The following is a 23,082-nucleotide window of genomic DNA, read 5'->3' as shown; positions in this document are numbered from 1 at the left end:
GATAGTAAAAACTTTTAAAAAGGTCCCAGATGATTAGTTTATAAACCATTTTCCCCAGCACTGCAAAGGGTGGAGGGGCACTGAAACAGGAATAAGATAGGATGATGTGATACTCAAAGTGAGTACAAGATAATCCTACCTACCCACCCGGTCTCCCTACAGGGACCGATCAATGAGAAGTATTATACACGGAGAATCTATACACTTGTTCTTCTGGAGGCGGGTGGAGCAGGAAAGGGTTGTGGTTTTTGTTTGTTTGTTTTTGAGACAAGGTTTCTCTGTGTAGTTTTGGAGCCGGTCCTGGAACTCACTCTGTAGACCAGGCTGGCCTTGAACTCACAGAGATCCACCTGGCTCTGCCTCCCGAGTGCTGGGATTAAAGGCGTGCGCCACCACCGCCTGGCGGGTTTTTAACTTTTAATGTCAAAGAAACTTAAGTAATTTTTTTTCCCTTTATACTAGAAACAAAGGCCCACACCTTGCCCCGCACACCTGGCACAGTATCCATCCCAGAGACTCAGGCGGGGAGGGGTATGGCAGGAAGAGGTCTTGAGCTCATCTTGAATCTTAAATTTAAGAGGTAAAGCCGGGCGGTATTGCACGCCTGTAATCCCAGCGGCAGGTGGATCTCGAGTTCGAGGCCCGTCTGGTCTACAGCGAGTTCCAGAACAGCGAAGGCTACACAGAGAAACCCTGTCTCGAAAAGTAAAAGAGGCAACGTCTTGTGACACCAATATCAGCTCCCGACTCCTTCCTTAGCTTAGAACTAGCCTTAGCTAATGAAAACAGTAAAGAGCACACAGGATAAAAATGCAGCGAGGCCTGGTAGCGCACGCCCTGAATCCCAGCACTCTGCAGGGAGAGGCAGAGTTCGAGGCCAGGCTGATCTATAGAAAAAAGTTCCAGGGCCACATACTGGGACCCTGCCTAAATGTATCTGAATGAAACAGATCAGACCTTCATTTTCTTCCAGTACTATAAAGTGGCACCCGACAGTCCGTCCTTAACGAACCTCCCAACAAGCGCCTTTCGCGTCCCAAACTCTAAGTCCCGCCCTCCACGGGCAAAGGCCAGGCCCCTTATTTTTATTTCCGGGCAGCGATAACCACGTGGTGTTACCAATAACAACTTAGCATTTCCTTCAGCCTCTAGATAATTCGCGTCAGCGACTGCCGGCCGGACCAATAGGACCATGGATAGAAATAAGCAACAGCCAGAGTAGCCAATCAGCACGAAGTGTTGTAAGGCGGGACTTTGAGTACGGAAGCTGCTGTAGGACACGCGGAAAGGAAAGAGTGAAGGACCCCGTGAAGGGGCAAAATAGGCAGGTGAGAGGATAGGAGGTCAGTGATCTGAAGCCTGGTGAGATAAACCGATTTCGGGCTAGAAAGGGTGCAGAAGTAGGCTGAGTTCTAGCCGGTGGCGCGGGTGGAGGAAGAGAAGGAATGCATTTAAAGGGGCCCGAGGCCCAGAATAAGATAGACATTTAAAGGGACAGGTGACCCGAAGAGAAGAGAGAGACATTTAAAGGTGCAGATAACCCAGACAGAACAAATTCCAGACCTGCTCGGCAGACGGCGAGGTCTAAAGTGGTAGGTCTTGGAAAGGACATGGCACTTTAAGGGAACAGGAATCGAGCCGCTTTTAGGAGCCTGGGGCTTGAGTATACGTTAAAGAGGCCGAAGAAAAGGAGGATTGAGCCTTCCTCTAAAAAGGAAGGTACACTTCTGCCCTCTCCGTTGTCTTTTCTGGCTCTCCCAGGTTTCCTTGACCCCCGACTCTGTATTCATTCTATGGCCCTCGGTGTCCTGTAGACCTGGCGGCCCCTCAGTGCTTACGGCCCCTATTTGGGGTTCTGAGCGGCTACTGGAGAACCTTGCAAAGGAGCAGACAGGGCAAGACCATGGCATCTAGGGCCCCTGAGCTTCCTCCAGGACGCAGCGTGACGGCGGGCATCATCATTGTTGGAGATGAGATCCTTAAGGTGTGTCTAGAACTGAAGAGGGGAGGGGCGAGGTAACCTCTTACTGTGGGGCTTTCTCTTTCTGGTGAAAGGTGGTGAACCGGGGTGGGAATCCTCTTGCTTGTCAAAGTAGGGCCCTGTAGTGAGTCTCAACCTATTGGAGGAAAAGTGACCCTCCTGTTTTTCTGTTGAAAGATGGGTAGCGACTTCCCCACAACTGCCTATGTAGAGAGAGCCACCCAACAATTAATTACAGGAGGGACAGTAAGTCGCGGAAGCACCAGTGTCACTAATGTGTATCCAGCCTATTGGCAAGTTATTCAAAGAGCTCAGCAGACTGGGTAGGCGAGCCAGAAGGAAGGTACTAGAAGAGAGGACTCTATTCCGGATGATCAGGGGCATCACTAGAGGATATGGCAGGCATAGGTTTGTACCAGTAATTTTGTCCTGATCTTTTTTAGTGTTTACCAGAGGCTGGCATGTACTTATATATTACACGTGGCCTTACAAACTCCAACAATTCCATGAAGTTGGGGTTTTTATTACAAATCACATTAGATTATGAAACAGCCTCAAAGAGGTGAGAAACTTGCCCAAGGTCACAAGCCTACAAAGTGCTAGAAGCATGGTGGCACACACCTTTAGTCCCAGCACTTGGAAGGCAGAAGTAGGTGGATTTCTGTGAGTTTGAGGCCAGCCTAGTTTACATAGTGAGTTCCAGGACAGCCGGGACTACACAGAGAGACCCTGTCTCAAAATAAATAAAAGGAAGAAAATGGTAGAGATGGAATTCTAGCCCAATTCTTACTCTAGAGCACAAACTTTCTGAGACAGGATCTAACTGAGTAGCCCTGGCTGTCCTGGAACTCACGCTGTAGACCAGACTGGCCTTGAACTCACAAAGATCCACCTGGCTCTACCTCCAGGTGCTGGGATTAAAGATCTATACCACTATGCCAGGCTTAAAGGTTTTTATTTTATGTTTTTCTGTCTCTGTGTATCCAAGAATGCCCACAGAGGCCAGAAGGAGGTATGAGATTCCCTGGAGTAGGACTTAAGGCTACTGTGAGCTGCCCAGTGCCAGTGCTGGGGGCCAAACCTAGAAAAGCAGCAAGCACTCTTCACTGCTGAGCTGTCTATCCCTCCAACTCCAGAACATAAACTCCTAACTAGTCATCCTTCTATAGAGAAGCAGACCTTAAGCCAGGAAAGAAGACGGGGCACACAACATCGCCAGCCTTTAATGATTGCAAAAGACTTTGAACTTTATTCTGTATGCAGTTGGAAACAACACGTGTTTTTGAGCACAGAAGTGATCAGTGACCACAGTGGCACATTAGAAAGGTTCCTTAGAGGACAGGGAATGGAGCGTAGTGCTGGAGGCTGTCAGCTTTGTCCAGGGGAAAGGTGCTAAGGCCCAGCCTAAAGGAACTGAAAACCGCAAAGAGAGGAGGTGCTGAGGATTTTCAGAAGTGGAGTTGACAACATAAAAGACCTGACTGGCCATGGGCAGTGTCTGGGATGCCACTGATGCCAAACAGCAATCCCCAGGGACGTGGTGAGACTGCCCGGCAGGCACTTGAAGCCAGGGACGAAAACTGAAACTGTTGGGGTTGGTGAGAAGTCGAAAGAGCCACACAGAATTAATGATTGAGTTTACAAATATAGGTGAGGTGTCAGGATCAAACTGCAGAATTGACAACCAAATCTGTAAATGCAAGTGAGGACAGGATGAATGGGTAGCAAAGGAGCCCCAAGGAGAACCCCCTTCTCTCTCCATTCAAATGGGTTTTCTCATTCCTCTTCCCATTCCAGGCTCCTTGGCAGCCTAAGGAGGTACCCCCAAAACAGAGCACCCCATCACTAGACAGATGTAGCTCTCTCCCCCTCTGCCCTTCATCCGCCAGCACTGACAGGCTTATCCCTCCTCCGACCCTAGGGACACACTCAAGACACCAACACTTACTTTCTGTGCCGGACACTGCGCTCCCTGGGGGTCCAGGTTTGCCGAGTCTCTGTTGTACCCGATGAGGTAGCCACCATTGCAGCTGAGATCGCCTCCTTCTCCAGCCGCTTCACTCATGTCCTCACCGCAGGAGGCATCGGCCCCACTCATGACGATGTAACGTTTGAGGCAGTGGCGCAGGCCTTTGGGGAGGAGCTCAAACCACACCCTGAGCTCCAAGCAGCCATCAAAACCCTAGGAGGGGAGGGTTGGGAGAAGCTGTCGATGGTGCCCTCCTCTGCCCGCCTGCATTATGGCACAGATCCTCGCACGGGCCAGCCCTTCAGGTTCCCGCTGGTCTCGGTCCGAAATGTCTACCTCTTCCCAGGAATTCCGGAGCTGCTGCGGCGAGCCTTGGAGGGACTGAAAGGACTGTTCCAAAACTCAGCTGTACAATTCCACATGAAGGAGTTGTATGTGGCTGCTGCTGAGGGCTCGATCGCCTCCGTCCTAACTGAGGCCCAGGCCCACTTTGGGCGTAGGCTTAACCTGGGCTCCTACCCTGACTGGGGCAGCAACTACTACCAGGTGAAGCTGATTCTAGACTCGGAGGAAAAAGAGCCCTTGGAGGAGTGCCTGGCCTATCTGACCGCACATCTGCCTCAGGGATCCCTGGTCCCCTACCTGCCCAACGCTGTTGAGCAGGCTAGTGAGGCTGTATACAAACTCGCTCAGTCAGGTAGGAGTTTCCTTGGGGAAGGCAGTGTGGACCAGAGTCGGGGTTCTCCGCTAGATCTAGAAATGCTTGTGGAGGGCTCCCCGCAGATGCAGGGAAAAGTAGAAGAGGGTTGCTGTTGATCCGTGCATTCCTCCAGTAACTACTGATTACCACCTTGCACCAGTACCGTGCCGGGTGCCGGGGTTGGTCCAGCTTATCAGAACAGGTGTGCGCTACCTTGAGTAGTGGTTCGACCAGTGGGTTAGCCGTAAACAGGCGATCGTCGGTGAGATATGAGGCCGAAGCGGATTCCAGCCCAGAGATGGTGGCTTTGATCTTGAGTCAGAGAAAAGGGTCCTTGAACAAATGACAAAAACCTGCGAGACGAGGATCTGGTTGGACCTGGAGGTGGGCGAGAACGATGTGAAAGGAGGCTGGAGGGAAGCCGATGGAGCTGCAGGGAGGATGAGAGGAAACCCCAGCACCCCTCAGTCCCTGCCCAGAGGCAAGACTAAAACCAGGGTCACGTGAGGTGGGGTTGAGTAGCAGGCAGGGAGACAGACAATGCAGGACAGCGCGAAAGAGTTTGGATTTAACCCCAGAACACGGGGAAGATAGTGAAACTTTTAAGCAAGGGTACCGTGATTCTGTGACAGCCATGTTTACCTAGTTGACATTCTCTTCCCTGCGTATATGGCAGGATCTTCTCTGGGGAAGAAGGTAGCCAGTGCCCTGCAGACCATTGAGACCGCCCTCGATAGATACCACCTCTCCAAGCTCTGTGTGGGCTTCAATGGTGGCAAGGACTGCACTGCCCTCCTACACCTCTTCCACGCAGCTGTGCAGAGGTAAGCCCCCCCCCCGAGCTAAGGTTCCAGAAATACCTACTCAAAACCCCCAGCTCTCAAGCTCTTTTCTGAAAATGAAAAAGTACTCAGGTGGGGCTTGGGAGGAAGGTAGCTGGGTAGTCCGTCGAGTACTGCCATCCCCCACCATATTTATTGAGCATCTGATGTACGTCTGACCCTGGGTCCAGGTATGTAGTCAACAACCATCCCCCCCCACAGGGAAGCCACAGTCCAGTTGTGCAGGTGAGATTTACCAGAAGTCATATGACCTGGTAGCAGTCCTAGCAGTCGGGCAAGGCAGTGGCCGGGCCTCATCTGAGCTCAGGAACTGGAGGCTAGCCTAGGGAGTGTTTGCCGTGTGTGTGTGTGTGTGTGTGTGTGTGTGTGTGTGTGTGTGTGTGTGTGTGTACCTCATCCAAGCCTGGGTCAGAAGAGTGCTGGAGCCTCGGGGCCTGGAGTGACAGATGGGTTGTAGGTCACTGTATGGGGTCTGGGAATGGAACCCAGCTCCCCTGCAAGAGCAACAAGTGCTTTTAATTGCGGAACTAACTCTTCTGCCCATAGGTTTTTTTGAAAGCTCTTTCTTGGTGGTCCATGTCTGTTTTTTTTTATCTTAGAATAACAGAAATGATGCTTAGTTTGATTGAGAGCAGAGTGAAACAGGTCAACTGGCACCTACCTGTATCCCCCGCCCTCAGGGTGCTAAAGCAGGACTGTAAGTTTAAGGCCAGCTGCTCCATAATGAGTTATAGAACAGCCTAGGCGAACACAGCAAGACCCTGGCTCAAAACAAAAGGATAAGAGATCAGAGTGGGCTTCTCGGAGGAAGTGGGTCTGGGTCTGCTGAAAGGATGAGAGCTGGGCGGCAGTGATGCACACTTTAATCCCAGGGCTCAGGAGTCAGAGGTACTCAGATCTCTGTGAGTTCGAGACCAGCCTAGTGTACAGAGTGAGTTCCAGGACAGCCAGGGCTACCTTATCTCGGTGGGGGAAAAAAGGAGGGGTTTTGGGGAGGAAGTGGTGGGTGTGGATCCTAGGAGCCGGACAGAATACTGAACTCTGGAGAGCACCTTTGCTGTCCACCCTGGCAAGTCTGGATCCTTACTCTCCCCAGGAAATTTCCTGATGCTCCAAAACCTCTCCAGATCCTGTACATCCATAGCATCTCGACTTTCCCTGAGTTGGAACAGTTTCTACAAGACACCATCAAAAGGTATTGGGACTTGGGAGTTTGGGCTCCACGGGGGGCCTTGGCAGTGCCTACTCTGGCCCTCATCTCTGTCCTCTTCCTTCCTAAGGTATAACCTGCAGGTGTTAGAAGCTGAGGGTGACATGAAGCAGGCCCTGGGTGAGCTCCAGGAAAGGCATCCCCAGCTGGAGGCTGTCCTGATGGGCACCCGACGGACTGACCCCTACTCTTGTAGCCTGAGCAGTTTCAGTCCCACCGACCCTGGCTGGCCTTCATTCATGCGCATCAACCCACTGCTGGTAATGCGACAGGACTGTCTGCCTTGGTCCCTCTGTGCCGTCCCCTTGCCACTGGGAGGAGGCTAGAGCCCAGGGGTTCCGTATCCCAAGGGAGGCAGGGCCATTTGTTCATTCATCCTTTTGACCAGTATTGAGCACTAATTGAGTGACGGGCATTGTGCTTTTCACTAGGGTCAAAACAGTGGCCCGGGCCTGTGCTATCCAATATTATAAATTGGAAATAATATTATATCCAATATTAGAGTAGTCATGTTCATACTTGAACTGAAATTGAAATGAAATCTAGATCATGGGGCTGAGGATGTAGCTCATTTGATATAGTGCTTGCGCAGCACACCTGAAAACCATGTATGGTGGCTCATGCCTAGGATTCCACCCTTCAGGGGAATTAGAGGTTCAAGGCCAGGGCTGGCAAGATGGTGTGGTCAGTAAAGGCGCTTGCTGCCAGATCTGAGGGCCTCACTTTGATCCCCAGGTCCCCAGATGGTAGAAGAAGAGAACTGACTCCCACAGCTTGCCCATTGACCGCACACGCACACGCGCGCACACACACACACACACACTATAGTTGTTTAAGGTTCAAGGTAAGTCTTGGCTACATTGTGAGTCTGAGGCCAGTCTGGGCATATGAGACCCTGTTTCAAAAATATAAAAGGAAAAAAATATAAACGATTAAGACCACTGAGAGGCTGAGGAAAGATGATTGTGTGACTTCAAGCCCGGGCTGCACTACATACTGACTTCTAGGCCAGCCTGGGTAAAACACTGTCAAAAGAAAACAAAAGCCCTGAACTATTTACTTTTCAAAAGGTGAAATTTATGGCATGTGATTCATAATGTCATTGTTTTTTTTTTTTTACTTAGATAAAATTTAAAAGTAAGTTCTTAGGTCTGGGGGTGCGCTCAGTTGGTTAGAGTACTTGCCTAGCTTGTACAAAGCTCTAGGTTCAACCCCCAGTACCACATAAACTGGGATGGAGCTCAGTTGGTTGTAGCAGGAATTGTTAGAAGGTCTTATTAATAAAATCAAACCCAGGGCCAGTTATTGGGGTGAACTCTGGAAGATCAGAGAAGCAGAACAAGCCACAGCCACCTCACTTTGCCAATTCCTCAGCTGATTCTGTTTCCTCAGACTGGATGCCTCTGAGTCCTCATCCAGAATGAATCTCAACTGAACTGCTGCTAGAAGCCTGAAAGCTTAACCAGCCAAATGCTTCTAGTTTCTGGTCCTCACACCTTATATACCTTTCTCCCTCACTCCCTGGGATTAAAGGCTCACTTTCTGGGATTAAAGGCGTGAGTCACCATGCCTGGCTGTTTCCAATGGGGCCTTGAACTCAGAGATCCAGAGGGATTTCTGCCTCTGGAATGCTAGGATTAAAGGTGTGAGTGCCACCATTTTCTAGCCTAAGTATCTAGTGGCTGTTCTGTCTCTGACCCCAGATAAGTTTATTAGGGTACACAATATTTTGGGGAACACAATACCACCACAGTTGGTGGAGTGCTTCCCTGGATACACAAAGCCCTGGCTCGGTGTCTGGTACCACCCTACTGAAGCCTGCCCATCACCCACCTGCCTTCTGTTTCACCACTCTAGGTACATACCACTGGGGACTTGGGAGTGGTATGAGGGACAGGAGTTAAGGTCATTCCCAGCTGTCAAGTGCAAGGCCAGCCTATGATGTATAAGACATGCCTAGTGGTGCACGCCTCAACTCCCAGCAGGGGGGAAAATAAGGCAAGAGGATGGCCATCTTGAGAACTGCATGAGCTACATAGTAAGACCCTGGCAGGAGGAGAGGAGAAAAGCACTTTTAAACAAAAGTGTGTGGGTGTTCGCCTGCACGAGTGTCTGAGGACCGGTGCACACCAGGCGCTCGAGTTGCCTAGAAGAGAATGTCAGATTCCCGGAACTAGAGTTACAGATGGTTGTGAGCCACCATGTGGGCGCTAGGAATTGAACCTGGGTCCTCTGTAAGAACAGTCAGTGTGCTTACCTCCTGAGCCATTTCTCCAGACCAAACACTGACTTCTTAAGTTATACCAGCTACATTTCAAATGCCCGCAATAAGAGACAATGTGGGGCTGGACACTTCCACTGTGGCAGAAAGCTCTAGACTTAAACACAGTAAACACAGTCCTTCCCCATCCTGGAGCTTCTACCACAGACAGGGGCAGGTGGCTGTGGAATGGGAACCGGCAGGGGGTAAGGACTTTCTCCGTCTCCCTACTTAAAGCCTCCACAGAGCAAGGTACAGCAGAGATCGGATAGCAAGCCTTCTCCAAGGCCAAGGGGAACAGAAGTACCTTTGGTGGGTCCGTCCCCAGGATGGCAGTGGTAGGTGAGGAGAGTTCTAGTGACTGATTGTCATTTCCCAGGACTGGAGCTACAGAAACATCTGGGATTTTCTGCGTCAACTGTTTGTCCCGTACTGTATCCTGTATGACCGAGGGTAAGGCTGTGTTGTGTGTGGGGGTGGGAGGGGAGGGGATGCTGGGATGAGGAGAACACACCTATTACCCACGTGCTCCCGTTTCAACACTCCAGGTATACGTCACTGGGGAGTCAGGAAAACACAGTGCAGAACCCGGCCCTGAAGTGCCTGAGCCCAGGAGGGCGCTCCACCTACCGACCAGCATACCTGCTGGAGAATGAAGATGAGGAGAGGAACAACCGCACGTGATCTCACACCAGCTGGGGATAAGGCAGAGGGCAGGGAGCAGGCGTGGGAAATATTGTCTGTCATGTCAGTAAATCGTACTTCACACACTGGTGTTGGTGCCTGTTGCTCTGGCTGCACCTTCCTGCTTCCAGGTCAAGGGAAGCAGAAGTGGACCAAAGCTGCCAGCTCTGACTGGCAGTGCTCGCTCAGGGGCCCAAGAGTCCAGTAGAACATACTGGAAAGGAGCCGCTAGGGATGACTCTCAGTGTCAGCCGTAGCCAGAGCTACCCAACGGGAGAAGGCACTCAGAGGACTGCCAACCGTTAGGAATGGGCCACTGGGCAGAGGACTGCCTCCTGGGAAGGGAAGTTGAACTCTCCTCACTGTGGAGAATGAAAGATGGAGCGGCCAAGCCCTCCCTTCCATCCACCACCACCCCTGTCTGTGGGGCTGACTCAGCCTGTTCAAGGCCCAGAACCATCTTTTGCTGGACCCCAGAGCCTTTGTCTGGTCATGAGGTCTGAGGGGGTGGGGACAGTGGATAAAAGGCCCCAGAGGCAGCGTCCACACCCTTCCACTGAGCTGCTGTCCACATGAAGCCACCAATGCAACCCCTAACCCAGGCCCTGCCCTTCTCTCTCGGAAATGTCCTCCGAGGAACTGGTCTCCAGGTGCCTGTCGTTAAGATGGGCACAGGGTGGGAGGGCTTACATCGAACTCTGAAGGAAGTTGCCTACATCCTCCTCTGCTGCTGGTGTATCAAGGAACTGCTGGATTAGCGGTGGCTGGGAACCTCTGTCACCCCTGGCACCCAGACCCGCGTCACTCAGGTGGGACGGGGAGGGTAGACGTCAGGAGGTGTGGCTGCAGCTTCTGTGGTGGAACCTGCAGCCCAGCTCTCCCATCTTTCCTGTAGCTCTAAGACCCCTGCAGCCAGCCGGCCTTCACCAAGGATGGGCCTCCCACAAGTGAGGAGGCCAACGCGGACCCCGCTTTGAGTTGTCCATCTGTCTGTCCTGCCTCATCCTGGGGCACCCACCCATTCCCAGCTCCCGTCTCCGGTGTGCTTCTGGTAAGCACGAGCTTGGCTTGCCGGCTAAGACTCCATCAAGACTGCAGCAGGATCTAGTACTCCTCCAAAACTGGCACAGTGGGCCCACAACTCAGATGACTGATCTTACCATGCGCTTGAAGAACCAGGAATGGACTGCCCCTAAGATCTCGGATAATCTCAGAACTACACATATAATAAATGAGCCTTGAGGCCAAAAATTCTTAACCGTCTAATGCGCGCCCAGAAAGGGCTTTAGAGCCAGGGTGCAGGGCAAGGAGGAAGGGTGGATCTCTGGAGAAGTGAGACTGATAACCAGGTTTGCTGACTCTGGTGCTGGGGTAGAAGTGCCAAGCCGAAGGGCCAGGTTCCTCCCAGCCTCTGGGTAGGGTGGGCAGAATGGGCAGAGCCGCCTTCTGTGAGGCCCAGGGTGCTAGGATAGGGATGCAAAAGACTCAGCCTTTTTCCAAATAGGTGTGACCTGGGAAGCTCCCTGTCTCCAAGGAACATGGGGATGGACCATCCTGAGCTAGTCCCCAGCTTGTGGGAGGAGTCCCAGTTCAGACACAGCTGTCAGAGTGGCCACACCAGTCCTTCACGCCTATCCCAGCACACAGGACACAGTCTGAGGAAGTAGGTTGACTCCTCACTTCCCCTCAGCTGCCACCAACATACACTTTCCTTCCATCAAGAGCAGTTGATGGACACGTATAGAATTGGTTCAGACCTATCACACCCTCACCTACGCGGGGGGTGGGGGGGAGGTGGGTCCTCTCTCTTAGCACCCTGGCCTAGCCACCACCCACCTCTCTCACCTGACCTGGAGGTAGTGCATAGTTTCTCTGCCTCCCTCTCTGCAGCCAGCTCTTCTTTAGCCTTGTTCTCCGGCAACTCCCTTTTCTCTGGGCCTTTTGGTTTGTTGATGGTTGTCTGGTTGGTTGGTTGAGTTGGTGATGGGGACCGAACCCAGGGCTTTGCAGCTACCTAACCTGCTGTACCATAGCCTGGCTTCTGTTGTCATGCGGATGCGATGTGCACGAGTTGTGGACCCACACTAGCTTCAGCACTTGGGAGGCAGAGGCAAGCAGATTTTGAGACCAACCCGATCTACACAGCAAGTTCTAGGCTAGCCGGGGCTACACAGTGAGACGCTCTCTAAAAATAAATAAATGAATAAAAATGTTTGTTTTTTTTTCAAGATGGGATTTCTCTGTGTAACAGCCCTGGCTGTCCTGGAACTCACTTTGCAGACCAGGCTGGCCTGGAACTCACAGAGATCTGACCGCCTCTGCCTTCCAAGTGCTGGGATTAAAGGTGTGCCGCCACACCCAGCATAAATAACCTAATACTTTGTAAAGAAATACTATATGCCTGGGTGCTCGGGAGGCTGGGACAGAAATATTACCAGTACATCACCATCCTGGCTGTATACTCCCAAGTCACCTGTGGCTACATAGGAAATCTGTCCTTAAAAAAGTAGGGGTTGGGGATTTAGCTCAGTGGTATAGCGCTTGCCTAGCAAGCGCAAGGCCCTGGGTTCGGTCCTCAGCAATAAAAAAAAAGAAAAAAAAAAAGAATTTGAGATACAGTGGAATGCTGCTTGCCTAGCATGGGCAAGGCTCTGTAATCCCGAGCAAGGAGTGTGAGTGTGTGTGTGTGAGAGAGAGAGAGGTGGGGGGAGAGGGAGAGAGCAGAGAGAGAGAGAGAGAGAGAGAGAGAGAGAGAGAGAGAGAGAGAGAGAGAGTGTCTGCTGGCCGGGTAACATGATAATATATGCCTAAAGTTAAGAATTCTAAAAATGCCAGAGTAGTGGCTCATGCCTATAACCCAAGCATTTGGAAGACTGGGGGGCAAGAGGATTGCCTCAAGTTCTAAGCCAGCCTGGGCCAGAGTGAGACCCTAACTCAACAAACAAAAACAGCAATAATAAAAAAAAAATTCTAATAGTAATAGTTCCCTACATCTAATCTCCAAGCCCCCAGGTCTCTGGAGGTAACCATGAAATGATATATGCAAAGACTATCTTCATTCAACAAACAGAACTTTACTGTATACCAGTGCGGGTGCTTTGGAGAAACAGGAACCGATTCCTACCTGTGGAGCCTGTATTCTCCTGGGCGGGAAACCCCATCACTGTAGTTAAGTATACAGACATTATTTGGTGATGGAGAAACAGGAAAACGATCTGGAGGTGAATATAAGCCAAGACACGTAGGATAAGTTAGAGCTTGAGCTTTGGATTTGATTTTTGAGTCAGGCTCTCACTCTGTAATCCTAGCTGCCCTCAAACTTGTGGCAATCCTCCTGCCTCAGCCTCCCCAGTCCTGGGATTAGAAGGATAAGCCACCATATCTGCTCAGGACCCCTCTAAACACCTGAAACATGCAGGTCAGAACTGCCGCCTGGTTCCTTCTGAGCCTTCCCTCTCCAGGTCTGACTCACGCGGGCTGAGAGTCCACCTTCCCACTGACCGGGGGCTCTCCTTCCTCTAGAGTGCATCCTGCCTGGCCAGCTCCTACCCTCCCTAACTCAGCCCTGGCCCGCTGCCTCCTTTTCCTCTAAGTCCTGCTCAATTTAAGCTGGGCAGTGCCTAGAAGTGGACCCCCCGAGTCTGAGGTCTGAACACCAAGGCTTTTGCCAGAGGAGAGGATGCTTGGCAGGCTCCTAGGGCAGTGGTGGACGCAGGAGCAGAGGCCACGGCTGTGCGCTCTGGTGGGACAGGGAGTGGGGAGCTGGTGGAAGGGAAGGACTAAAGACTGAGAGGCCCAAGGAGAGCAGCAGCTGGAAAGGCCTTAGTGGAGACACGTCACAGTCCGGACACACTTTGTAGAGTAGATGATGCTCTGTCTCTTCTCACAAACATCTACTTCAAGCTGGGTGTGGCAGTTCATGTTTACAATTCAGTACCTGGGAGGTGAAACCAAGAGGATTACCTCCAATTTGGGGCTAACCTGGGCTACATAGTAAATTCAAAACCAGCCTGGGCTAAAGAGTGAACAACCCTGTCTCAAACAAAACAAAATAATTGTTTTTGTTTGTTTCTTGGTTTTACGAGACAGTGTTTCTCTGGGTGGCCCTGGCTACCTGAAACTTACTCTATAGACCAGGCTGTCCTTGAACTCACAGAGATCCACCTGCCTCTGCTTCCTGAGTGCTGAGATTGAAGGCATATGCACTATCACTGCCTGGCTGACAAGAAAAAAAAAATTTAAACTAAAACTCAATATGTAGCTTTGTCCAGCCTGGAACTATGTAGACGAGGCTAGCCTCATAGAAATCTGCCAGTCTTTGCTTCCCAAGTGCCTGGCTCAAGTATTTTTTTTTGTTTTGTTTTTCGAGACAGGGTTTCTCTGTGTAGCTTTGCGCCTTTCCTGGAACTCACTTTGGAGACCAGGCTGGCCTCGAACTCACAGAGATCCTCCTGCCTCTGCCTCCCGAGTGCTGGGATTAAAGGCGTGCGCCACCACCGCCCGGCTTCAAGTATTTTTTTTTAAAGTATACTTTAAAAAATAAAGTATGCTTTAGGGATGAGAAAATGGCTGAGTGGATAAAGGTGCTTGCTGTCAAGCCTGGTAAATTCAGTCCCCAGGACTCACAGGATGGAAGGAGAGGATCAACCCCCGCAGACTGTCCTCTGACCTCCATACTTGTGTGTCTGTATGCTCAGAGCAAAGGTACACCAAAAACGTAGGCGGGCTTGGGTGTGATGAAACCCTATCCCAGAACTGAACGACAAACATACACAGAGCAAAAGCAGGCAGGAGAACGGTAGAGATAATACCACATTAATTCGAATAAACAGGCCCAAAGAGGTGAAGTGATTCCTCCCCAGGTCAGAAGGACAATGCTCTTTAATAGAACAAGCATTCAGTGAACCCAGATTTCCAGATCTCAGCTTTAGGGCTGGCCAGGCTGGTAGCCCACGCTCTTTTCCCCTAGCCATTTCGGAGGCTGACTCTGGAGCCTACTGTTTGATCCTAGCAGTTGGAGAACAGCATGGACAATATAGTAATACTCTTGTCTAAACAATACAAAAAGAAGAAAAGACAGTCAAAACCAGAGTTCCTCATTAATCTGCCTTCCTCTTCTGATAGAAATGGTTAAGTTGCCCTGGGAGGCAAAGCCATGCAAGTGTGGAGGCATCTCTCTTACCCCCCCACTTTCCCATCAAAGCTCTAGGCTCACAGTGTCCTTTGCACCTTGGATGAACTTAAGGTCCCGTCCAAATACCTTTTGTTTAACCCATCCAGACAAGAATAGTTTTCCTGACCAACAACGTCCCCATTCTTCTAGAAGGGAAAAGGAAATGTAACAACTTCTTCCAATGCGCTCTCAAAAAGAGCTGCTCAGGTCTTGAACACTCAAACTATTGCTTCAGGAGCTCATGCCAGGGATAGGGTGGGCAGAGCAGCAAGACACCAAGACAGAAAGGGGAGTTACTGCTTACCCCTGGGCTCCTTGGGGACCCTCTAGCAGCCATAAGGGGTAAGGAAATAGTTGGGGTTGAAATGGAACAGACCAACAAGCTAGAAGCGACCTTCAAGTATCACGGCGAGAGAGAAAAGCTCTGCTATAGATTACATCCCATTTGCAACCTTGGGTAGAGTGGGAGAGACAGAGGTGGGGGCGGGACACACAGAGGTAAGAAAGGGATCACAATAAAATGAGTTTGAGGGCTGGGGGGCCGGTCCCACATTTTTCACAGCAGACCAAGCGACACCTGGCGAGAGGAGGCTGGCAAACACCCCTACCTCTCATTTGCATTTCGTTTACATATGAGTTATTTCTCCATTCGTATTCAGAAACCTTCTGGCCCCTTTTCTAGGTGGCTCTCAGACTCCACAGTCTTTTTCCGTCCTGCTGAAGTTTATCCATTAGCATCTGTAGCCATCCTCAGCTCCTTATCCACCCTGCCTGGCTTTCGGGACTGCTACCCTACACCCCTAGCTGGCTGGGATTTAGGAGCCTAGCGCCCCCTGGTGGCGAGTAGGAAGCAGGCCGCGCGCAGAGGGGTTCTGTTTTGCCTGCTCTGGGACGTGGAGTTTTGGAAAACGTTCCCCGGAGCTTCCTGAAGCTAAATTTACCTCCCCCAGCCCTGGGGGGCGCAGAGATCCCAGGGGCGATTAGCACAGCGCTGCTGCGGGCTCCAGCCGAGAGGCCCAGAATAGGCACGCAGTTATAAATAGTGCTACCCGCAGGTGTGGGGGGAGTCGGCAGGAGGGAGCACCCCCGGCAGCCACCGCCTCTTCAGGTGGGTTGGGCGGTCGCGGTAGGGGTTCTGGGGGGCGGCGGCAGGGGGGGCTGCGGTCTGAGCGCCCCCAGCGGTTTCCTGGGCGGCGGGTTTTTCGAGGGAAGCGGAGGCAGCCGCGGGAAGGGGCGGGGGAGCAGAGACTTAGGTGGGCGCCTGGTGCAAGCGGAGAAGCCGCTTTCAGCTCAGCACCCCCCAACCAGAAACGGGCCCCCAGACTCACTTTAGGACCCCTGCCAAGGAGAGCCTCGCCTCCAGCCGCCAACTGCACTCTTCCTCCAGGACTCTAATAAGCCTTGTCCCCTCTCAGGAGCCACTTCTCCAGTGTACTTGGACCAGCCAGGCTCAGAGTCCCTGTCCCCAGCCTGGGGTGTAAAGTCCTTCTTGCGAGGGCTATTATCCTTCTCTGGACTAACGCCTTCCTCTCGGGGTGTTTGCTCACCTACTTTCCTCCTACATTAAAGTCTGGAATCTAGAAAGTTGCCTGAAGATTTAAGTCTGAGAGTGAGGACGGGGGAGGGGAGGGCGCTCACCCGGAACCCCCTGCGGACCCCACACTGGCCTTCCAGTTCCCAGTACCAGTTCAGGTGGACAGCAGATTGGCATGGGGGGGCGCCAGGCTCCCTAGAAGGGGGCGGGGTCCCACCATTGCTCCTTGGCCATCTCTGTCTCTGGTTTGGCAGTCAGGGGCCAGAGTTAGGGAGTAGGCAGGAATTTCAAGTCGGTGCCCCCCTAACATGAAAGGGAACTATTTGTGCCACAAGAAAAGCATGGAAAAGAGTCACTGAGGAACTAACAGTAGATTTCCAGGACTGCTGGAGGATGGCAAAATCCAGGCGCAAAAGATCCGGGTTGTGTCCAGTCAGATGCAACTCCAGGGGCAGGGGACAGCAGAGCTGTCCGCGTCTGGGTCCTCAGGAGCTAAGTGACAAGACTCTCGTCCTTCTGGAGTCCTGGACCACTGTCCTACCCTCCCCCAAATCCTTTCCCTGGCCCTGTACCCTTCTCCTGAAAACAGCTTGCTCTCCATTTAACTTGGGCATCTCCACTGCCGCCTTGCCCCTGGCATGGCCCATTCCCTCCCTGCTCAGCGAGACCCTGACAGCGAGGAAGGGAAAAAACCCAGCCCAGGCACATCTTGCTCGGAATCCTCCCGACTGGAAACAGTCCGGTGGGGCTGCTAAGAAAACCTGGAGCAAAGATCAGACTTGACCCTGGCGGGGGGGGGGGGGGGGGGGGGGACAGGACAGAAACTATAGGAAAACCCGGAACGGATCACTTGAGCCAGAGCTAACCATGCCGACTGCTATCCACTGGTCCCTATTGCCCCCCTAATTCTCCAGTGAGATAATGTCTGGGATGGGGGGCTGTTTGGTTTGGCCTCAGCCCTCCGGGGCGCCTCACACTTTCCGCCCCTGGCCGAGGGGCAGAGCAGCGGCCTCGAGGCTGAGTCACGTCAAAGGGAGAAGGAGCAAGAGGGAGGGAAGGACCGACTCCGCCCCTCCCCCTGCTCGGGGATCCCGGGTCAGCCCGGGTGAGGGCCAGGGCCCCCTGGCGCCGCCCATTGTGGTCCAACAGGTTGAGCTGGTGTCCTGCGGAGCCACCTGCTGGAAAGGGAGGGAGGGAGGGAGGCCCCCTGCGCAGGGGGCTGGGAAGGGAGGACAAGTCCGACCCGGTTCGGCCTGGCCGGCTGCTGCGAAGCCGAACCTGGCCCGGGAGAGCGGGGTTTGATTCCGTTTGAAACCAGTAGGAGGGGCCCTTTGGGGGTACGTAGCCCCGCCGGCCCCGTGGGAAGCGTCCCTCCGAAGCTACCTTTCTCGGTTGGCTGGGCACTGAAAGACGAACGCAGGTCCTTCCCAAAGACACACAAGCAGACATCCTAAGCCAGCCAGGCCTCTGCCGCCACCTGGGTGTCTGGGTGAGACTGCGTCAAGACGTCCCTTCCTTCCACCGTGGGGGTCTCCGTTTCTCCACTAAAGGAGCAGGCCGGAGGAGGGCAAAGAGCCGGAGCCCCAGAGGGCGCGCACCTCCCCCTTCCCCTTCCCAGACTCGGTCCCTCCCCGCTGAAAATGCCAAGGCAGCAACGGGCACTGGCGAGAGCGCAGAGGCTCCTTGCCCCGGGCACTGTTCCCTCCCCGCGGGGCGCCGTCACGCGTGGGGAGGGACACAGAGTGCCGGCAGCCTCGACTCCCCCGCTGCCTCGGAGGGGGGATGGGCCCGGGGCCCGCAGCTGAGTGTCTGGTGGCCTTCTCCCCTGCCCTCCTGGGGATCTGACCTGATTAAAGCCCCTAGCGGGACCCCACTCCTTTTCGATTCTAGGTCTTCATGCCACGCAGCCTACCCGTAACCTCTCCTACCCTTCCCTCCCCAGGTGCCGGCCCCACAGAAGCCCCTCTGGAAGGAGAGGAAGTCCCCGAGGGGGCTGCTCCATTCCCTGGCCACTGCGGACACTGTCCCCGGCCTCCCTCCCCTCCTGGTTTCAGGCCAGCCCCAAGCTCCACCCACTCCCTGGATGAACCCTAGGCGCGTCCCAAATGGGATAGGCGGGTGTTCAGGCCAATGGGCGGGCAGGGCGGTGGCGTGCGGGGGGTGGAGCTGGACAGCAGCAGAGGGCTGGACGGGGGTCAGAGGCGGAGCTCCAGTTAAGGTGGACTGGAGGAGATTAGTGGTAGACAGCAGAGAGGGAGAGGGATCGCGGCAGGTGAAGGGAAGAGAGAAGGAAAGAAGGGGAAGGGGAAGGGTGGGAAAGGCTCTAGGAGCGAAGTAAGAGCTCGGAGGAAGGGGGCGAAAGGAGGGAGGGACCCATATGCTCCCTGCTGGAACTAGCTGTTGGAAGAGGTGGAAGTTTATGTCCTTATTGGGCGGAGGGAGGGGGTGCCTGGGGGGGGCGGATGAAAAACCAGGAAGTGACAGAGGGTGTTGCTAAGGGTGGGGGGGGAGTTTGGGGGTGGCAGGGGCGGGGGGAGGGAGGGGAGGGATGGGGGGAAAGCAAGCGGGAGGACAGGTGAGACATTAGGACAGGTGAGGCGGGCCCTGGGGGGGGCGGGTGGGAGCCAGGTGAATGTACGGCTCTCCGCGGCCAAGGGGGGGCGGGCAGCAGGAGGAGGCAAAGGGTGGCGGAGGAGGAGCCCCCCAGCAACGAGCGGCGAGCCACTGACCGCGGCCTTCTGACCAGGACCGGAGCAGGGCCCCAAGCCCCCGGGCCTGGCGGGGGACGCGCTTCTTCCCACACCCTGTGCCTCTGCAGCTCCAGAGAGCGGACCCGACGGCTGAGAGGTAAGTGAACCCCACTTTCTTGTCCCTTGGCTCGGGGTCCACTAGACTCGAGCCTACTGCAGTGTCCTTCGTGCGTCCTGTGAGACCCCTGTACACACACACACACACACACACACACACGCAAACCAGATTTCAACCAGTCGCCTTCCCTGTAGCTTCCCTGGGTCTTTAGGATTGGTTTTAACTTGGAGGAAAGGTAGAGAACTACAGCCTCCCCCCAACTCTGGGCGGAGGGTCTCCAGAAACTTTCTTTGCACTTCTAATATCAGACTGAGCTACGGGATGGAGACGGGGTGAGCTGAGCTGAACTTCCCCCCCCCAGTCGCCTTCGTGACTTTAGGGGGAAGACCCCAACCCGACCGAATGGAGGGAATGGAAACGCTGACGGACTCTAACTAGGACAACGCGTGTCCCCCCCCCCTGCCCCCCCTGCTCCGCGCCCCCCTGGCGCGGTGGGCTGGACCCAGGCCAGTGGCATGGGGGCTGGGGGGCGGCGGGAGGAACCGCGGCTTGGGGGAAAGTTACCGGCTGGACTATTCGGTTTCTTGCGCTTCCCGAGCCGCGTCGTCTCTCCTGCGGTAGTGCGGCTCAGCGGAACGACCCCTCCTGCCCCTCCCGCTCCGCAATCACATTCCCTTCTCTCGAGCTGCAGCCCCACCGCCACCCTTTCCAAGTCAGCTTTTGCTCTCACAACTCCGGTGCGAGGGTGGGTGCTAAGAACTCGACCTACCACCACCAACCAGTCTTGCCGCCGGCGCCGGCGCACCTGCCCTAGCCGGAGCGGGGGTCGCGGCGGTGTGGCCGAAACCTTAGTGCGCGCCGCTGGCAGAGGGTGGCCATTCAAAGGGGTGGGGGGCGCCGCTTTCCATTCCCAGCTTTCTCTCCCCTCCTCCCACCCCACCCAAGTAAGAGAGCGACGTGTCCTGGCCAGAGCGAGGGGGGGTGGGAGTGGGGGGGGCAGCGTGGGCAGCGGGTTGTGCCCGGACACGTGCCTGCCCAGGCGCCCCGGCCCTGCTAGTGTTTGGAGAGAGGGCGGGTCCCCTGCCCCCCGCCCCGCACAACCCCCATGTATCAAAGGGCGGCTGAGACGTGGTGAGACCTCGGGGCGCCCTGGGGGGCGGGGGGTAAGGCGGGGAGCCTGGGTCCGGAGCAGGGGAGGGGCAGAGGCGCCGGTGCTGGCTGACCCACAGGAAACGAGCACTGCTGACCTAGTTTGGGACACCGGAAGTGGGTGCTGGGGAGAGGGGGAGACCGGCAAGCTGTCCTGGCTTCCGGGCCAGGTGGAGGGCGTTCTTGAATTGACCCCCGCCCGAATGCCTTGGAGACCCCTAGCTGCTGCTGAGAATGGGAATGAGTCAGCGCGGCTATTGCTCCTTCCCCCAACTTATTCCTAGAGGAGGGGACCGTTTATCAAGGGTTGGGGGAGCCAGATTGGGAAGTGAGGAGTTAAGCCAAGATAGGAACTCTGTGTTCCCCAAGGGAGTGTGTGTGTGTTTTGGGGGAGCGCTAAGGCCTGGAGGTTATGGGGTTGCGTTTTGCTACCCCACACACGCCAACTGGTTTGGTCACCCCTGTACCCTCCTGGCACTGTTTATAGAGCTGGCATGGAGTGGACATTAGATTGGGAGGAGATACTGGGCATAAGGAGTATTGTGCTGGGCTGGAGAAGGGCATATTTGTGACTGGGCTTGGATGGTAGTTAGAGTTCCTCCTTAGTGGTAACTGGGGAGAAGGACAGGGGGCTCCCCCTGGAGCAGCTGATGAAACAAGGAGAAATCTCTGCCTGTGCCTCCTGTCCCTGGCCCCCGGGACCCCAGCTCCCCCAGAGTGCCTCTGTTACATGGTTGCCGTCGGCACGCTGCTGCTGCTGCTGCTGCCTGCCTGCTGACACCCCCAGACACTGTCCCCTCCCTTGGGGACCACCCCCCCCCCAGCCTGGGGGGTCAGGAAGGGGTTAATACCACCAGAAAGGGGCTCAAGGGAAGAGAGAAGGCAGTGCCCACTAGGCTCAGGTGTCAAGGAGATGGCCCTGCTCTAATGGGGCCCTCGCCCGCCGCACGCACTCCTCAGCCCAGGTGATATGGCCCCTGTGTCTGAGAGACAGGTGCTGCCCTCTTCCCCTTCCCCATGGTGCCCCCTGGCACCCACCGCCCCCAGCTCCTCCTTGGCCTAGTGCCTGCCCCAGGAGGGTGCGGCGGGCAGCGGGGGCTGGGCTAACAATGCACCATCGGGCCCTTTGTGTGCTTGCACTTGGCACCCTGGGGAAGAGTGGGGGAGGGGACCCAGCAGCCAAGGGGGGGGTGGAGCACCTCTGGGGTGGGGACAGTGAAGGCTTGGGGAGAGAAGCAGAGAGTGAAAACAGGTGGGGAGGAAAGGGAAGTGGGTCAGATAGAGGGCTGGCCCCCCATTCCAAGCCAAGGCTAAGATGAATGGGATCGTGAATGGCATCACGTTAGCACCTGAAGCCCGGCCCAGGAGTGGACGTTTGGGGTCAGAAGTTACTGGCCCAGGAGACTGCTCAGGTGGAGGAGGCAAGGCCCTCTCTTAGATGGCTGAGAGACCCAGTTCTTTTGGCCGAAGGCCAAGGACCTAAGATGGGGAGTTAAATGGTCTCCAGGCAGGGCAGTGCCCTCTGATAGGAGCCTCTGGGCCTGCTTCAGGGCTTCCTGCCTCCAGCCTGCTTGGCTCTCTGACCTTCCTGAGTTAAGACAGCCCTGCCACCAGGCCTTGGGGCTTGTGCCTGTTTTGGCCTAGGGCTGAAAAGGAGGGTGAGGGAGGAAGGTGGAGACAGGCAGATGGATAGGACCCTGGCATGGGGTGTGCCTGCTCTGGCCTCTCCCCCTCCTGCTGAGTAAACTCGTGAGTAAACTTGACGTTTTGCCCGGACAGTTTGAAGTTGCCTCGCTGCCCCCCCTCCAGTCCTGCCAACACAGAAGCGGCCAGGTGCCAGGGCAGGCCGGGGGACGTGGAGGAAGGGGCGTAGGATGACTCTGATCCACCGTCAAGGACTGGAGGGTCCAGGAAGACCCCACTACCACCACCCCTTAGCCAAGTTCAGGTCCTGGCAGTAATCTTATGGCCTGTCAGCATTTGTCACGGAACTTTGGGAAACCCAGAAAAAAAAGTTATCCTCCACGCAGTTCTTTTGCCCATCCCTGATCTCCATCTCTACCGGGGAAGACACCCAGTTGCCCTCTGGTCCCTGAGAGGCCATCTTTTATGTCCACAGGCCACTGGTCCAGGAGGAAATCTACCTGTAGCACATGCCTCAGTGAGGCCAGGGGAGGCTTCCCTCTTTTGGTGCACGGCCTGAGATAGGTGGGAGGCAGGTGGCACAGGGACCCGTTACCTCTCTCTTTCCTGAGGCTTCTGCCTGCTGTGGCCTCTGCCCTGCCCTTACCCGGCCGGACTTCACACCTGGACCTAATACCACAGCTGCCTTCACTGCTCACCATCAGACCCTTCCTTACCCCAACTCTTCCTCTGCCTCTTTGCTCTCCTAGAACCTTTAGGGGTTCCTAACCAACGAATACCTAGACCACATCCAGAGTCTGGGGGTGCCCGTGGCAGGAGAAGGTTGATGGCAGGCAAATGGAGCCAGTGGCGCCGCCCACGATCATACATTCATTTGATACTGCTTAACATCACTAATATCTCTCACTGCCTTCCCAGGTCACCAGAATGGCAGGAGACATGTCTTCCCAGTCCCTGCCACGCCTCAGAGTGGGGCTCCCCCAAGACCTTGCTTTCGACTTCGTGTCTCTGGCTTCAGTTTCCTTCCTGTTTCCACCCCCCCCCCCAGCTCCTCTCCACCCATATGCCCCTTTCAACAGACATCCTCTCCTCCTTCCTTCCTCCTTTCTTCCCCCTTTGCCCGGAGTA

General features: G+C 54.6%; 3 protein-coding genes and 1 long non-coding RNA gene across 32 annotated transcripts in view; 3 read left to right on the top strand and 1 right to left on the bottom strand.

Annotated features, from left to right (window-relative positions):
* The first annotated feature begins 1,228 nt into the window (after positions 1 to 1,228).
* Flad1 (flavin adenine dinucleotide synthetase 1) lies at positions 1,229 to 9,732 on the top strand. Of its 5 annotated transcripts, none has more exons than XM_006976320.4 (8): positions 1,229 to 1,328; positions 1,762 to 1,984; positions 3,903 to 4,647; positions 5,327 to 5,474; positions 6,589 to 6,687; positions 6,773 to 6,962; positions 9,342 to 9,415; positions 9,511 to 9,732. In XM_006976320.4, the coding sequence occupies exons 2-8, from the start codon at positions 1,904 to 1,906 to the stop codon at positions 9,644 to 9,646; spliced, it is 1,473 nt and encodes a 490-aa protein (XP_006976382.1). In that variant the 5' UTR covers positions 1,229 to 1,328; positions 1,762 to 1,903; the 3' UTR covers positions 9,647 to 9,732. The 5 variants fall into 5 exon arrangements, with proteins under 5 accessions (XP_006976382.1, XP_042135321.1, XP_015850694.1 ...); XM_042279387.2 differs by having other exon boundaries at positions 1,262 to 1,719; positions 1,815 to 1,984; XM_015995208.3 differs by having other exon boundaries at positions 1,273 to 1,343.
* LOC107401143 (uncharacterized) lies at positions 3,203 to 20,087 on the bottom strand. 21 transcript variants are annotated; one of them, XR_013052166.1, is made up of 7 exons: positions 16,148 to 17,730; positions 12,771 to 13,583; positions 6,154 to 6,253; positions 5,729 to 5,926; positions 4,864 to 5,028; positions 3,930 to 4,163; positions 3,203 to 3,671 (listed from the first exon to the last, which is right to left on the bottom strand). It is a non-coding gene; the product is annotated as an uncharacterized LOC107401143 (long non-coding RNA). The 21 variants fall into 21 exon arrangements; XR_006073263.2 differs by lacking the exons at positions 12,771 to 13,583; positions 16,148 to 17,730 and adding an exon at positions 19,726 to 19,917; XR_006073268.2 differs by lacking the exons at positions 12,771 to 13,583; positions 16,148 to 17,730 and adding an exon at positions 17,737 to 18,188.
* On the top strand, positions 9,876 to 11,423 carry Lenep (lens epithelial protein). The gene has a single exon (XM_015995212.3). It carries the CDS (start codon positions 10,219 to 10,221, stop codon positions 10,402 to 10,404), a length of 186 nt encoding a protein of 61 aa, XP_015850698.1. The 5' UTR covers positions 9,876 to 10,218; the 3' UTR covers positions 10,405 to 11,423.
* Zbtb7b (zinc finger and BTB domain containing 7B) overlaps positions 18,683 to 23,082 on the top strand; it is a 16,553-nt gene continuing 12,153 nt past the window's right edge. Inside the window, exons 1-2 of one of the 5 annotated variants that reach the window (XM_076574464.1) lie at positions 18,683 to 18,762; positions 19,100 to 19,200. The gene's annotated coding sequence lies outside the window, so the exon portion shown is untranslated. Of the gene's footprint in view, positions 18,763 to 18,892; positions 18,946 to 19,099; positions 19,201 to 19,469; positions 19,494 to 20,134; positions 20,293 to 23,082 lie in introns of those variants that run through there. The other 4 variants (XM_006976323.3, XM_076574463.1, XM_076574466.1 and 1 more) reach the window with 4 other exon arrangements.

The sequence above is a fragment of the Peromyscus maniculatus genome, chromosome 6 (genome assembly GCF_049852395.1).
Source record: "Peromyscus maniculatus bairdii isolate BWxNUB_F1_BW_parent chromosome 6, HU_Pman_BW_mat_3.1, whole genome shotgun sequence".
Classification (NCBI taxonomy): domain Eukaryota; kingdom Metazoa; phylum Chordata; class Mammalia; order Rodentia; family Cricetidae; genus Peromyscus; species Peromyscus maniculatus.
The sequence above is the reverse complement of the archived record's forward strand: the minus strand, read 5'-3'. Positions and strand labels throughout refer to the sequence as shown.